Source organism: Salmo salar, chromosome ssa14 (genome assembly GCF_905237065.1).
Source record: "Salmo salar chromosome ssa14, Ssal_v3.1, whole genome shotgun sequence".
Taxonomy (NCBI): domain Eukaryota; kingdom Metazoa; phylum Chordata; class Actinopteri; order Salmoniformes; family Salmonidae; genus Salmo; species Salmo salar.
This window is the reverse complement of record NC_059455.1, coordinates 7,608,631-7,623,700: the sequence shown is the minus strand read 5'-3', so window position 1 is coordinate 7,623,700 and position 15,070 is coordinate 7,608,631. Positions and strand designations below refer to the sequence as shown.

At 42.7% G+C, this 15,070-nt stretch overlaps 1 protein-coding gene across 3 annotated transcripts in view; it reads left to right on the top strand.

Annotated features, from left to right (window-relative positions):
- LOC106568693 (WW domain-containing adapter protein with coiled-coil) overlaps positions 1 to 15,070 on the top strand; it is a 28,322-nt gene that overhangs the window by 6,476 nt on the left and 6,776 nt on the right. For 2 of the 3 annotated variants that reach the window (XM_014139258.2, XM_014139257.2), the window contains exons 5-10: positions 4,876 to 4,991; positions 6,931 to 7,025; positions 7,407 to 7,667; positions 8,341 to 8,466; positions 9,723 to 9,874; positions 10,143 to 10,228. In XM_014139258.2, the coding sequence (XP_013994733.1) occupies positions 4,876 to 4,991; positions 6,931 to 7,025; positions 7,407 to 7,667; positions 8,341 to 8,466; positions 9,723 to 9,874; positions 10,143 to 10,228 (836 nt within the window). The remainder of the gene's footprint in view (positions 1 to 4,875; positions 4,992 to 6,930; positions 7,026 to 7,406; positions 7,668 to 8,340; positions 8,467 to 9,722; positions 9,875 to 10,142; positions 10,229 to 15,070) is intronic. The other variant, XM_045693834.1, reaches the window with a different exon arrangement.

Genomic DNA, 15,070 nt, shown 5'->3' with positions numbered 1-15,070 from the left:
ACTGGAGACAAAGTGTACTACAAACGAGTTGACTGTCAAGAGTGGAAGGGACCGGGAGTAGTCATTGGCCAAGATGGTGTGGTGATATTTGTGAGGCACGGAGGCATCATTGTCAGGGTGCATCACTCAAGATTGCGGAAAGTAAATGATCAACAAGATAGAGGGGCTGTTGCTGAGAATCATCCTAATGAAAAGGAGACAGTAACAGACACAAACCTACCAGATGTCATATCCAATGATATGGACACTGAAACTGACACAGGAAATGGAGCAGAGACCTTCAAACATGCCACAGATAATACTGTTGAGCGTTCAAATGAGGAAAACATTCAACAACAGCCACATGTGTTAAGAGAACATGGTTGTTCCAATCTGAAAACTGGACAAACTGTTAAATACATGGACAGAGAAAGTGGTATTCCACATACAGCAACCGTCATTGGCCGAGCAGGAAAAGCCAAAGGAAAACACCAGAACTGGTACAACTTGCAGTACTCTGAACCAGTTACACTTTCTGGTACAACAGGGTCAGCTGACCTGTCACTTGTAGATAATCTCAGAATTGAACCAATGGAAAATCAAAAACAGAATGACATTCAAAATGATGATGTACTTGAAACAAAGGACATGGCATTTGACTCAGCTAGCAGCTAGATGAGCTCAGTAATTGGAGGAAAAATGGAGTGTTTGAGGAAGTTAGACATTGGCCAAAAATGTGTCTCAACAAGGTGGGTGTGTACCCTTAAAGAGTCCTTAACTGGAATAGTGCCTAAAGCACGTCTAGTGGCTAGAGGTTTTGAGGAGCTGGCTGCTAAACAACTCCCAAAAGACTCACCGACATGCGCCTCAGAGTCACTCAGATTGCTGATGTCAGTGATCTGCCAGAAACAATGGAAACTTAATTCCATAGACATCAAATCTGCATTTTTGCAGGGAACAGAGCTGTCAAGGGACATTCACATCCGACCACCGCCTGAACCTAAATGCGAAGGAACACTGTGGAAACTAAAGAAGTGCGTGTATGGACTGGCAGATGCATCACTCTACTGGTACAACAAAGTCAAGGCAACAATGGTGAGTACAGGTGGAAAACTGTCACAAGTGGATCCTGCAGTCTTCTATTGGCTTGATCAAGACTGCAGTGTGACTGGAGTACTTGCCTGTCATGTTGATGACTTCATCTGGGGTGGCTCACAGACCTTTGCTACAACTGTGATTCCACACCTCAAATCTGTTTTCCAGGTCGGCCATGAGGAGCATGATAATTTTTGTTATGTTGGCATAGAGTTTATTACAGTTGATGGGACAATACTGATGCAACAGGAGAGCTATATCAAGAATCTTCAACCCATTCACATGGATTCTTCAAGAGCCGTACAAAGGAATTCCCCTCTATGTGGAATTGAAGCTGATCAATTGAGGTCAAAGGTAGGACAAATTTTATGGGTTGCTAGACAGAGTAGACCTGATGTAATGTTTGATGGTTGCAACTTGGCATCTAACACAAAACACGCCACTGTACAAACCATTCATGAGGCAAACAAAGTTGTTCATAAACTGAAATCACAACAAGTGACTTTAAAGTTTCAGCATGTTGGAAAAGATGACTCTCTGAAACTAGTTGTCTTCAGTGATGCTTCGCTAGGGAACCTTACAGATGGAGGCACACAAGGTGGACATCTAATCGTGTTAATGGGTGAAGGAGGAACATTCTCGCCTATCTGTTGGCAGTCAAAAAGGATCAGAAGGGTTGTCCGAAGCACACTTGCTGGAGAAACACTTGCTCTTGCGGATGGAATTGACAATGCGATCTTTCTTGCAACTCTGTTCTCAGAGCTTACCACTGGTGAGATAAAACGGCACATTCTACCTGTAGTTTGTGTCACTGACAACTACTCATTAGTTGATGCTTTGAAGTCAACCAAGTCTGTCACAGAGAAAAGACTTGGTCTTGAGATTAGCAGCATCAAGGAACTTATTCAAGCACAGAGAATCCAGCGGATTCTGTGGTCGACCACAAAGGAACAGCTTGCTGACTGTCTGACTGAAAAGGAGCATCCGGTCTTGTGCTCCTACAGGCCCTCTCAGTAATGGAAAGTGGCAGCTTGAATAATACAAATAACTGTCACACAACCCATTTGTAATGGGGAACTTAAATAATACTTGGACATTTAATTATGTTGTTGATGTTTAATTTGTCTTTAAAGAAAAGGGGGAGATTGTTAAGTTCATGTTTTAAGTATCCCTATATTTCTGTTATTACGGGGCTATCACTCAGTCAAGAGTGCGGCTGCGCAGGAAATATGTTCGTGGATGGACCTAGCCGTGAGTGTAATGGCTACCTTGTAGTGTGTTCATACAGTATAGTAAACTTTGTTAAACTGGAACCTTGTCGTTGTGTCATTTCGAGTTAACAGTTTTCCCCCGGTGATGCGTTGTGCAGACCGCACTACCCTCTGGAGAGCCTTACGGTTGTGGGCGGAGCAGTTGCTGTACAAGGCGGTGATACAGACCAACAGGATGCTCTCGATTGTGCATCTGTAAAAGTTTGAGTGTTTTTGGTGACAAGCCGAATTTCTTCAGTCTCCTGAGGTTGAAGAGGCGCTGTTGCGCCTTCTTCACCACACTGTCTGTGAGGGTGGACCATTTCAGTTTGTCTGTGATGTGTACGCCGAGGAACTTAAAACTTTTCAACCTTCTCCACTACTGTCCCATGGATGGGTGGTGCTCCCTCTGCTGTTACCTGAAGTCCACGATCATCTCCTTTGTTTTGTTGAGTGTGAGGTTATTTTCCTGACACCACACTCCGAGGGCCCTCACCTCCTCCCTGTAGACCATCTCGTCGTTGTTGGTAATCAAGCCTACCACTGTAGTGTCGTCTGCAAACTTGATGATTGAGTTGGAGGCGTGCATGGCCACGCAGTCATGGGTGAACAGGAAGTACAGGAGTGCTGCGAACGCACCCTTGTGGGGCCCCAGTGTTGAGGATCAGTGGGGTGGCTATTTTGTTTCTTACCCTCACCACCTGGGGGCGGCCCGTCAGAAAGTCCAGGACCCGGTTGAACAGGGCGGGGTCGAGACCCAATGGCTCAAGCTTAATGGTGAGTTTGGAGGGTAGTATGGTGTTAAATGCTGAGCTACTGCATGCGCTACTGCTTATTATCTATCCTGTTGCCTATTCATTTTACCCCTTCCAATATCCACATCGACTCGGTACTGGTACCCCATGGATATAGCCAAGTTATCGTAACTCATTGTGTATTTATTCCTTATTATCGTTCCATTTTTTATTTATTTTTCTCTCTGCATTGTTGGGAAGGACCAATAAGTAGGCGTTTCACTGTTAGTCTACACCTGTTTACAAAGTCACAAATAAAATTTGATTTAATTTTACGTAGACATTTGAATGTGTAGTCCAGTTTCGTGTGACAAATGACCTCAATTGGCTCTGTCTGGATGACAGAGCCAATTGAGGTCATTTGTCACACGAAACTGGACCTCACATTCAAATGTCTATGTAAAATCGAATCAAATTATGAGATTTTGGTTGGTTGTTCTCTGGTGTTCATCTCCATCAAGACGTTGATGGTGATGATAATCAGTTGTTCAAGAGGAAATTCTTTCCACAGCTCACCACAGTTATGCATGCATACATGCATACATGCATACATGCATACATGCATACATGCATACATGCATACATGCATACATGCATACATACATACATACATACATACATACACAACCAAAAACAAACCCCCTTCCTTCTGCAGAGAAACAATGGGTTAGAGTTACTTTTGCATCGAGATATCAGCCCCTCGAACCGACGGGTTAGCGCAGCATGCATTTCAAGTCTTTCAACACTGTCAAGAAAACACCTGTAAATTACCTAAATGAATGCCTCGGAGCCTGGCCCAGTAGCCGAGTATTACTGCTAGCCTTGTTGACTATGTTCTCTGTCCTCTGTGTAGACAGGATAGGCAGTGTAACGGGGGTATGCAGAGAGTTTCAGCATATAGGCATACACCCAGACAACCACATTTGACTGAGGCAGACTAGCCTAAATAGTGTGCTGGTTTAGGTAACTTGCTCTTATCAACAGTGCAAAGTCTAGGCCTATATGCTCACATCCTGTATTTATTTACTGTATTGTATTTACTTGATGTCTTCTAACATTGCTTTTTGTATGTTGTTAAAGAAAAATGTATTGACCCATCTCCAAATTAGACTAAAATGTGTTTTTCCAGATAAACCACATTGTTTCTTACTTTTGAATCGGTTGCTTCTTATAGAATGGTTATAAGCATAGAACGAACGTTAGGCCCAATACTTTAAGCAAGGATCCCCACACAGGATTTTACATGTGAATCTGATCACTAGCCACTAGCCACCATTGTTAATTACATTGTTTCTTATTCAGGAGTGGTGTTTAAAAAAAAAAGTGGAAAACCCCTAAATTATCACATGATGAAAATCATGAAATCACAACCAATAACACTTTCACGTGTGTGAATTGATTTTCCATGTAGTGCTGATCACATCCCTGAATGTAGGCCTACTTGATCGTAAAGCTAGAATCCTTAGTTGGTGAAACTGCCACGTCCGTTTGGGATATTACAACAACAAAGAAGTTACTGCAAACAATGAACACTGATTTTCTTCCATTACAGGCACGTTAGATCTGTACTGTAGAAAAAAGATTCCCACTGCCTGACACCCCTCTCCTCAGTTTCATCAACAAAATAAAAACAATTAGAAAAGTGCTAGGGAGAACAGTAGTGCTGTTTCTCCAAATGCTGATTCGAACGTTGTTTGCACTCTGCAAAACCTACCCTAGAGTGTTAGTTAACTATTTGTCGTGCCTTCTTCCCTCAGCCTCATGAGCCTGCAGACGACTGGTCCGAGCACATCAGCTCCTCCGGCAAGAAGTACTACTACAACTGCAGGACTGAGGTCTCTCAATGGGAGAAGCCCAAAGACTGGCTGGAGAGGTAAGGCCTTGAATCATGGAAAAAGTGTCACTCCTAAGCGCCTTACTCTTTTCCCTAAACTCTTACGTTTCTACCTTAAAACTCAATACCGAATCCACAGCCGCGTGGCTGCCGTAGTCCTGCGGCCCATTATAACATATTTATGAGCCTAATTTCATTGATTGAATTATTGTAGGGCCCTATAACATCCTTGATGCAGAAAACACAGACGGAATCGCTGAATCCAGACATTAAAACGGAATTTAACAATATTAAATGTGTTAAATTTGCCCAAAGTTTTCACAAGACAAGAATCAAAATGCATCTGTTTGTGCGTGCATCTGTCTACTTTGTGTATGCCTAGCCGTTAGCGATGATGCTAATGACAACGGTCAACGATGGAAAGGCTTTCTCAACACCCTTCTCAATTAAATTTTCACTACAAAGTATCCTATGCCTACCTGGCAGAATGATATCATGATTATAGTAATCAATCCAGTGGCAATTTGTTTAGCAAACTATGCAATCACATGTGTGCTACAGAAACACCGCTAACCTAAGTCTCTTGCGAACTTGATTTAAAGGATTTTTCCAGATCTCAAAAGTGGTCTCCTGATGTGGTTTAACTTCTTGCAGATCAGTGGGACGATAGCGTCCCACCTGGCCAACATCTGGTGAAATTGCAGAGCGCCAAATTAAATTAAATTACTATAAATATTAAACTTTCATGAAATCACAAGTGCAATACATCAAAATAAAGCTTAACTTGTTGTTAATCCAGCCAAGGTGTCAGATTTCAAAAAGGCTTTGCGGCGAAAGCAAACCATACGATTATCTGAGGACAGCATCCAGCACACAAATGCATAACAAATCATTTTCAACCAGGGAGTTGCGACACAAAAGGCAGAAATAGCCATATAATATATGCCTTACCTTTGAAGATCTTCTTTTGTTGGCACTCCAAAATGTCCCAGAAACATCACAAATGGTCCTTTTGTTCGATAATGTCCTTTTTTATGTCCCAAAAATGTCAATTTATTTGGCGCGTTTGATTCAGAAATACACCGGTTTCAACTCGCCCAACATGCCTACAAAGTATCTAAGTTACCTGTAAACTTGGTTCAAACATTTCAAACAACGTTCCTAATCCTTCCTCCAGCTATCCTAAAACATAAATAATCGATAAAATTTAAGACGGGATAATCTGTTTTCAATACCGAAGAAAAATACCACAGAGCACACTCCTGTGTACGCGCAATAAAGGACTTCAGCCCTTCACAGTGAAACAAACAATTTACAGCTGTACTTCTTCATTCCCTCTAAAGAAAAACATCAACCAATTTCTAAAGACTGACATCTAGTGGAAGCCATAGGAACTGCAACCAGGGCCCTTATAAGTCAGGATTCCCAATGAAAACACGAGCTACATTTTTTTTTCCCTGGATGGATTGTGCTCGGGGTTTCGCCTGCCAAAGCAGTTATTTTATACTCAGACATTATTCTAACAGTTTTAGAAACTTCAGAGTGTTTTCTATCCAAATCTACTAATTATATGCATATCCTAGCTTCTGGGCCTGAGAAACGGGCAGTTTACTTGGGGCACGCTTTTCATCAGGACGTGAAAATACCGCCCCCTATCCCGAAGAAGTTTTCAGCATTGTTGTGGACTTGGAACACCCAATTTTGTTTTTCTATTAAAGTGATTTTGGGAGCAAAAACCTGAAAAAAAACAGAACCATTCTAAATGGGAAAAACCAAACGGGCAACAAATAAAACTGAGTTGTTGGGCCCTACTATAGCATGCTAAAATGTTCCAAAATGGAGATTGGTAGATTACACATTCTAACAGAAGTCTGAACATGAAATTACATTCACAATCTGTATTCAACCAGCAATTACACTCAGTTTAATTGAACTTAAACCTGACAGTGACCTTGTGTTTGTGTTTCATTGTGTCCAGAGAGCAGAGGCAGAAAGACCCATCTAAGAGGGAGTCCAACACTTTCCCCAAAGACCGGGACTACAGACGAGAGTCTGTCGACACAGCCACCACAAGTGAGTATGAAAACTACAGCGGTAGAGCAAATGGGAGGTGTAGTCTAGGTTTCAGATGCAGCAGTAACATCTGGATTTTGACTTGCCTGCCTTTTTAAAGAGTACCTTTTTGTTGTGATATTATGACTATACCTGTATATGAAATCATCTACAGTCTTACAATATGGCCATGTGTCAATAGTGAGAAGTGACCTATTTTCCTTGTGTCCTCTAATTCCTCTGCACTGATCTGAAAAGACTTGACAATTCTATGTATTATGGCTATCACCTTTTCAATGTGTGAAAAAAGTTGAGGAGGAAAGGAAGGCACTATAGAGGTGCATCCTATGTGTGTCAAGCCAGTGTCCGCAGTCCTAACTTGTTGTTCTTTTTGCCCTACAGAGAGCACTTCAGGGGACAAGTCCTCCAACTCTGCACCTTCTCAGTCCTCTTCCTCCACCAATCCGGGCCTGAACCAAGCCTCTGGCTCGAACCCCACCCCTTCATCTTCCTCCTCCTCCACGGTCCCGGTGTCCCCCTCTGTCCAAACCCAGGCCTCGGGCCTGCTCCAAGACCCCGCCCTCCTGCGGCAGCTCCTCCCAGCGCTGCAAGCCACCCTGCAGATGAACAACGGCTGCATGGACATGGCCAAGATCAATGAGGGTGAGTTGGCCAATTCCACATTTCTCCTGCTTGATCTTTAGTGTACCCGAGTTCAAATGGCTCACCGGTTGAAAAAGGCTTAATTGCCACGAGCCCCAAGTCACAAAATATGACATGGGGCTCAAAGGGCAAATCTGAGTGATGTTTTCTATGTAAATGTTCATGGAGCATAAGTATTGTAAAAAATGGGAGTTACCCCCCTTCCCCCCCACCGCTGTACTGAAATGTGAAACACGCATTTGGATTTTCTGATATCTGGAGTTGTTATATGACCACAAAACCAACGTGGATTTGATCTTCAGTCTGATCCCATTTGGTTTCTAGTTTCTCTTACTCCGACCAGATATTGAATAGGCTTAATTCACGATATAGGGAGTAGCTTAATCGAGGCCAAGGGTTGGTGGGTTCTATTGTTGTGGATGAGTGATCCTGAGAAAATGGATTCTTGCCTACCAAATGGGTTGTAAATATAAAATCATCAAATTAAACCACCCACCTCTTTTCACTGTCACTCAACAACCCCTCTCCACTCTTGCTCTTTAAGGTATGTGTATGGACCCATCTGTGTATGTGTTACATACATGCATACACAAGTTTGTTGCCTTATAGCTGTGTGTTTGCTTGTGTGTACTTATCTGTATTTTTCTCATTGTCCTGTGTGTTTTCCCTCCAGTCCTTGCGGCTGCTGTCACCCAAGCTTCCTTGCAGTCTATGCTTCATAAACTCCTCACTGCTGGACCGTCTGCTTTCAACATCACTTCTCTGCTTTCCCAAGCTGCTCAACAATCCTCCAACCAAGGTATGGCCGCTGTTATGTCACCTTTCTGGTGATCTTTTTGATGCCTTTCTCTTTGTTAGCTAGACTGGTTTTACAGATATTTCAGTGTCTTGTGGTTGGTAAATAGAGCTATGCTTACATTGCACTCTGACATGTTATTCAGGAAGAAATACATTGTAAGCATTCTCCTATTTAAATGTTTTCATGGAAGATGTTATTGTTAAGTAACATTTCCAGTTACAGCTTTTATCTCTCAAGAAGGTGTATGGGCGTCCTTCAGTTCAGGGCAACATCTGATTTGGTTATTCTGTTGAATAATCTAGAAAACCTTGCTATTGACGTATTTAACCAGGGTAGTCCTCAAAGCAACAATAGCCACTGAGTTTCATAAAGTTTTGGATGCATAAGAAAAATAAAACCTTTAAAATGACGGTCCTTATAAGTCATATTTATAATTTATATACTGAACAAAAATACAAACGCAACATTTAAAGTGTTGGTCTCATGTTTCATGATCTGAAATAAAGTATCCTACAAATTTTCCATTCGCACAAAAAGCTTGTTTCTCTCAAATTGTGTGCACAAATTTGTTTGCATCCCTGTTAGTGAGCATTTCTCCTTTGCCAAGATAATCCATCCACCTGACAGGTGTGGCATATCAAGAAGCTGATTAAACAGCATGATCATTACACAGGTGCACCTTGTGCTGGGGGCAATAAAAGGCCACTTTAAAATGTGCAGTTTTGTCACACTACGCCACAGACGTCTCAAGTTTTGAGGGAGCGTGCCATTGGTATGCTGACTGCAAGAATGTCCACCAGAGCGGTTGCCAGATAATTGAATGTTAGTTTCTCTACCATAATCTGCTCCAACGTCATTTTAGCGAATTTGGCACTACGTCCAACCGATCTCACAACCGCAGACCAGCCCAGAACCTCCACATCCGGCTTCTTCACCTGATCATCTGGGGGGGGGTATTTCTGTCTGTAATAAAGCCCTTTTGTGGGGGAAAAACTCATTCTGATTGGCTGGGCCTGACTTCCCAGTGGGTGGGTCTATGCCCACCCATGGCTGCACCCCTGCCCACTCGTGAAGTCCATAGCTTTATTTAAATTAAATGATTTCCTTATATGAACTGTAAAATCTTTGAAATTGTTGCATGTTGCGTTTATATTTTTATTCCGTATAGTAATAACCTTTGTATGTGAGATTAAGGTTGCTATCATTAAAAATATTTCCTCCTTTGTCCTATTCCCCTCCTGGACATGAACCAATAGCGGCCCAGCAGGCAAGTCAGTCACCCATATCGCTAATGTCGGACACCTCCTCACCCCGCTCATATGTGTCACCCAGGAACGGCACGCCCCAGACCAACCTCCTTAACCAGAAACCACCACTCAGCATGCCTCCTGCCTCCTCCCAACCAAAGGTCAGCACCTCCACGGAAACTCTAAACTTGTCAAATAATATTGTTATGATTGGGGGTGTAGTGTTTTTCTTTTGTTTTTTCATTTCAACCCTGTGATCTGTTTCTTTCTCCTCACATCACCATTCTTTTATCTCCATTCACCTCTGCTCTCTTCTCTCCTTCCCTGTTTCTTGCTTTCATTTTCTTAATTGTTTCCTTATCTCTTACACACTCCCTTTTTAATGGCTTACTCTCTCCATCCCTCCCTCTCCCCTCTGTGCCTCTGTAGGTTACCCCAGTGAAACCAGGACCAGTTTCTCAACAGGCTTCAGCAGAGAAACATCCAGAGGACCCCCGAACTCTCCGACAGCGGAGGTAGTTTGAAATGTAGAGGCACTTGTGTGTATCTGGAAGGTTTGAAAGTATAAAAGCTCTTTTGTAGTAGCCACCTATCTAAACCTTTCCAATCAACACAAGTGTGTAGGTGGTAGACTGTGTTAACTCGAAATGACACAACGACAAGGTTCCAGTTTAACAAAGTTTACTATACTGTATGAACACACTACAAGGTAGCCATTACACTCACGGCTAGGTCCATCCACGAACTAACTTCCTGCGCAGCCGCACTCTTGACTGAGTGATAGCCCCGTAATAACAGAAATATAGGGATACTTAAAACATGAACTTAACAATCTCCCCCTTTTCTTTAAAGACAAATTAAACATCAACAACATAATAAAAAATGTCCAAGTATTATTTAAGTTCCCCATTACAAATGGGTTGTGTGACAGTTTTTATTTGTATTACTCAAGCTGCCACTTTCCATTACTGAGAGCCTGTAGGAGGAGAGCCTGTAGGAGGAGAGCCTGTAGGAGGAGAGCCTGTAGGAGGAGAGCCTGTAGGAGGAGAGCCTGTAGGAGGAGAGCCTGTAGGAGGAGAGCCTGTAGGAGGAGAGCCTGTAGGAGGAGAGCCTGTAGGAGGAGAGCCTGTAGGAGGAGAGCCTGTAGGAGGAGAGCCTGTAGGAGCACAAGACCGGATGCTCCTTTTCAGTCAGTCAGCAAGCTGTTCCTTTGTGGTCGACCACAGAATCCGCTGGATTCTCTGTGCTTGAATAAGTTACCTGATGCTGCTAATCTCAAGACCAAGTCTTTTCTCTGTGACAGACTTGGTTGACTTCAAAGCATCAACTAATGAGTAGTTGTCAGTGACACAAACTACAGGTAGAATGTGCCGTTTTATCTCACCAGTGGTAAGCTCTGAGAACAGAGTTGCAAGAAAGATCGCATTGTCAATTCCATCCGCAAGAGCAAGTGTTTCTCCAGCAAGTGTGCTTCGGACAACCCTTCTGATCCTTTTTGACTGCCAACAGATAGGCGAGAATGTTCCTCCTTCACCCATTAACACGATTAGATGTCCACCTTGTGTGCCTCCATCTGTAAGGTTCCCTAGCGAAGCATCACTGAAGACAACTAGTTTCAGAGAGTCATCTTTTCCAACATGCTGAAACTTTAAAGTCACTTGTTGTGATTTCAGTTTATGAACAACTTTGTTTGCCTCATGAATGGTTTGTACAGTGGCGTGTTTTGTGTTAGATGCCAAGTTGCAACCATCAAACATTACATCAGGTCTACTCTGTCTAGCAACCCATAAAATTTGTCCTACCTTTGACCTCAATTGATCAGCTTCAATTCCACATAGAGGGGAATTCCTTTGTACGGCTCTTGAAGAATCCATGTGAATGGGTTGAAGATTCTTGATATAGCTCTCCTGTTGCATCAGTATTGTCCCATCAACTGTAATAAACTCTATGCCAACATAACAAAAATTATCATGCTCCTCATGGCCGACCTGGAAAACAGATTTGAGGTGTGGAATCACAGTTGTAGCAAAGGTCTGTGAGCCACCCCAGATGAAGTCATCAACATGACAGGCAAGTACTCCAGTCACACTGCAGTCTTGATCAAGCCAATAGAAGACTGCAGGATCCACTTGTGACAGTTTTCCACCTGTACTCACCATTGTTGCCTTGACTTTGTTGTACCAGTAGAGTGATGCATCTGCCAGTCCATACACACACTTCTTTAGTTTCCACAGTGTTCCTTCGCATTTAGGTTCAGGCGGAGGTCGGATGTGAATGTCCCTTGACAGCTCTGTTCCCTGCAAAAATGCAGATTTGATGTCTATGGAATTAAGTTTCCATTGTTTCTGGCAGATCACTGACATCAGCAATCTGAGTGACTCTGAGGCGCATGTCGGTGAGTCTTTTGGGAGTTGTTTAGCAGCCAGCTCCTCAAAACCTCTAGCCACTAGACGTGCTTTAGGCACTATTCCAGTTAAGGACTCTTTAAGGGTACACACCCACCTTGTTGAGACACATTTTTGGCCAATGTCTAACTTCCTCAAACACTCAATTTTTCCTCCAATTACTGAGCTCATCTAGCTTAGCTAGCTGAGTCAAATGCCATGTCCTTTGTTTCAAGTACATCATCATTTTGAATGTCATTCTGTTTTTTTTGATTTTCCATTGGTTCAATTCTGAGATTATCTACAAGTGACAGGTCAGCTGACCCTGTTGTACCAGAAAGTGTAACTGGTTCAGAGTACTGCAAGTTGTACCAGTTCTGGTGTTTTCCTTTGGCTTTTCCTGCTCGGCCAATGACGGTTGCTGTATGTGGAATACCACTTTCTCTGTCCATGTATTTAACAGTTTGTCCAGTTTTCAGATTGGAACAACCATGTTCTCTTAACACATGTGGCTGTTGTTGAATGTTTTCCTCATTTGAACGCTCAACAGTATTATCTGTGGCATGTTTGAAGGTCTCTGCTCCATTTCCTGTGTCAGTTTCAGTGTCCATATCATTGGATATGACATCTGGTAGGTTTGTGTCTGTTACTGTCTCCTTTTCATTAGGATGATTCTTAGCAACAGCCCCTCTATCTTGTTGATCATTTACTTTACGCAATCTTGAGTGATGCACCCTGACAATGATGCCTCCGTGCCTCACAAATATCACCACACCATCTTGGCCAATGACTACTCCCGGTCCCTTCCACTCTTGACAGTCAACTCGTTTGTAGTACACTTTGTCTCCAGTTTCGTACTTCTCATCGGTGGGTCGTAGCTGTTTACGCAGAGCCCTGCGAATTCTTTCTGAGCACTCTGCTTCAGTGAACGCTTTTCTCGCTGCATGTAGTGCTGACAGGTGCTGTCCCACCCATGCACTCACACTGGTCCCTTCTAGTGCTGGTGGCTTGTCAACCAGTACAGAGGGAAGATTAGGGTTCTGCCCGAACACTAGTTGGTATGGGCTGTAACCATGAACATTGTGCATTGAGTTTTTTGCCATCAAAGCCCAATCTAGGGCTGTGTTCCAGTCACATCTATTGTCTTGCTTCACTTTCAGCATGATCTCTGTGAGTGTTTGATTATGTCTCTCCAGAAGTCCATTGCTCCATGGACTGTATGCAGCAGTTGTCTTTACTTCCATGTTGAATTTCTCTGCCATTTCTCTTATTTCATTATTATTGAATTCTCCTCCATTGTCACTGTACAGTTTCTGGGGAGGGCCATGCACACTTACCCAGGAATGCATGAAGTGCCTGATGATGTCACTGGGTTTCTTTGTATTCACAATGCTTCCAGCGCTGAAGCGTGTGAAGTGGTGGATTATGTGAAGGTACCACACACTTGGTGCTAACTCATGTAGATCTACAGCCACTGTTTCATTGTACTTGGAAGCTAGTGGCAAACCAACAGCTGGTTTGGGCTTAGGCTTACTGTATTTTTGACATGTCTCACAATTGTTAACTATCTGCTGTAGAATGGAAATACTCTCATCATCATTATTCCCTGAACTGCTGAGTAACTTCTGAAGTCTGTCAACTGTAGCATGTCCAAACTGTTTGTGAAGCTTTAACAATACTTTGTGTTTTTCTTTTGTGTTCATGTTCTCTGTGACTGTCAGAATCTCCATGTGCTCTGTGTCCGTCCGAATCTTATTTTTGCATGGACTCTGTGTGATGTCTTTGTCTAAAATGTTTACACAATAATGGCCTGAGGTAGTAAGTTCAAGAGTTACTGGTTGTTTAAACATCACTGCCTTGTCATTTTTATGTCTAGTACAGCCCCTGCCTTCTTGAGGGAAGCTTTGCTTAATAGTAAGGGGATATCTGTAGGGACCACCTCTGTTTCAATGTGACACTTAGTCTGACCAATTTTTGCTGGTATCTTAACTCTCTTGGTAGAATGGACAATTCTCCCATCTCCAAATTTGAAAGCTCTGTTGCTTGGTGTGTCAATCATATTTTGTACTTCTTTCATATTTAGTTCACTAACATAGCTATCAAGCCATTTTGCACCACACACTGTCCGTGTACATGCAGTATCAATCACAGCAGATCCTAAGGATTCAACTAGAAAAATCTCAGTATCAGAAGCAGATTCATTTGAAAACAGTGTAATGTTACACTGCTCTATATCTGTTTACATTTTCCTCTGTTAGTTTAACTTGTTCATTTTTATGAGGACAGTCTTTAACCCAATGGTAAGTGCTTTGACAAACAGCACATTTTGATCTCCTTCCATATTTGTCCAGTGGATTTGTTCCGGGAAATGGCGCCCTCTTCAGGTTGTCTTGAACGTGACTTTTTGGCGCCTTTTCTCTGCTGCTCAGTGTAATATGCTCCGTCACTCGCTTGCATTCCATCTGTTAACGGCGCGACAGACGTCTTTTCACCAAAAATTAGTTTTAGTGCCGACTTCATTGATGCAAAAGTCAGTACAGTACAAGCAGTCAAAGCCAACTGTTTCTCCCTACCATCTAGACAGGCAGTATCTAGCAACTTGAGTGCTAACACTGCATCCGGGAGAACCATGTCGTACTTGCGCATCCTATTGTACCTTTGTTCGAAATCAATGATGTAGTCCGTCATTGCAACCGAAATATCTCTCGAAACACTGTCAAAGTTTGAATATGCCTCGTAGGCACGGTCTTTCTCTTCTTTAACCTCTATGGGCTAGGTGGGACGCTAGCGTGCCACCCGTGGTGCACTCCATCAACAGCAGGTGCATTTCAAGAGCGGCAAATTTGAATCCAAATAAATGTCAAAATTCACATTTTTCAAACATACAACTATTTTACACCCTTTGAAAGATAAACATCTCCTTAATCTAACCACGTTTTACGATTTCAAAAAGGTTTTACGGCGAAAGCATAA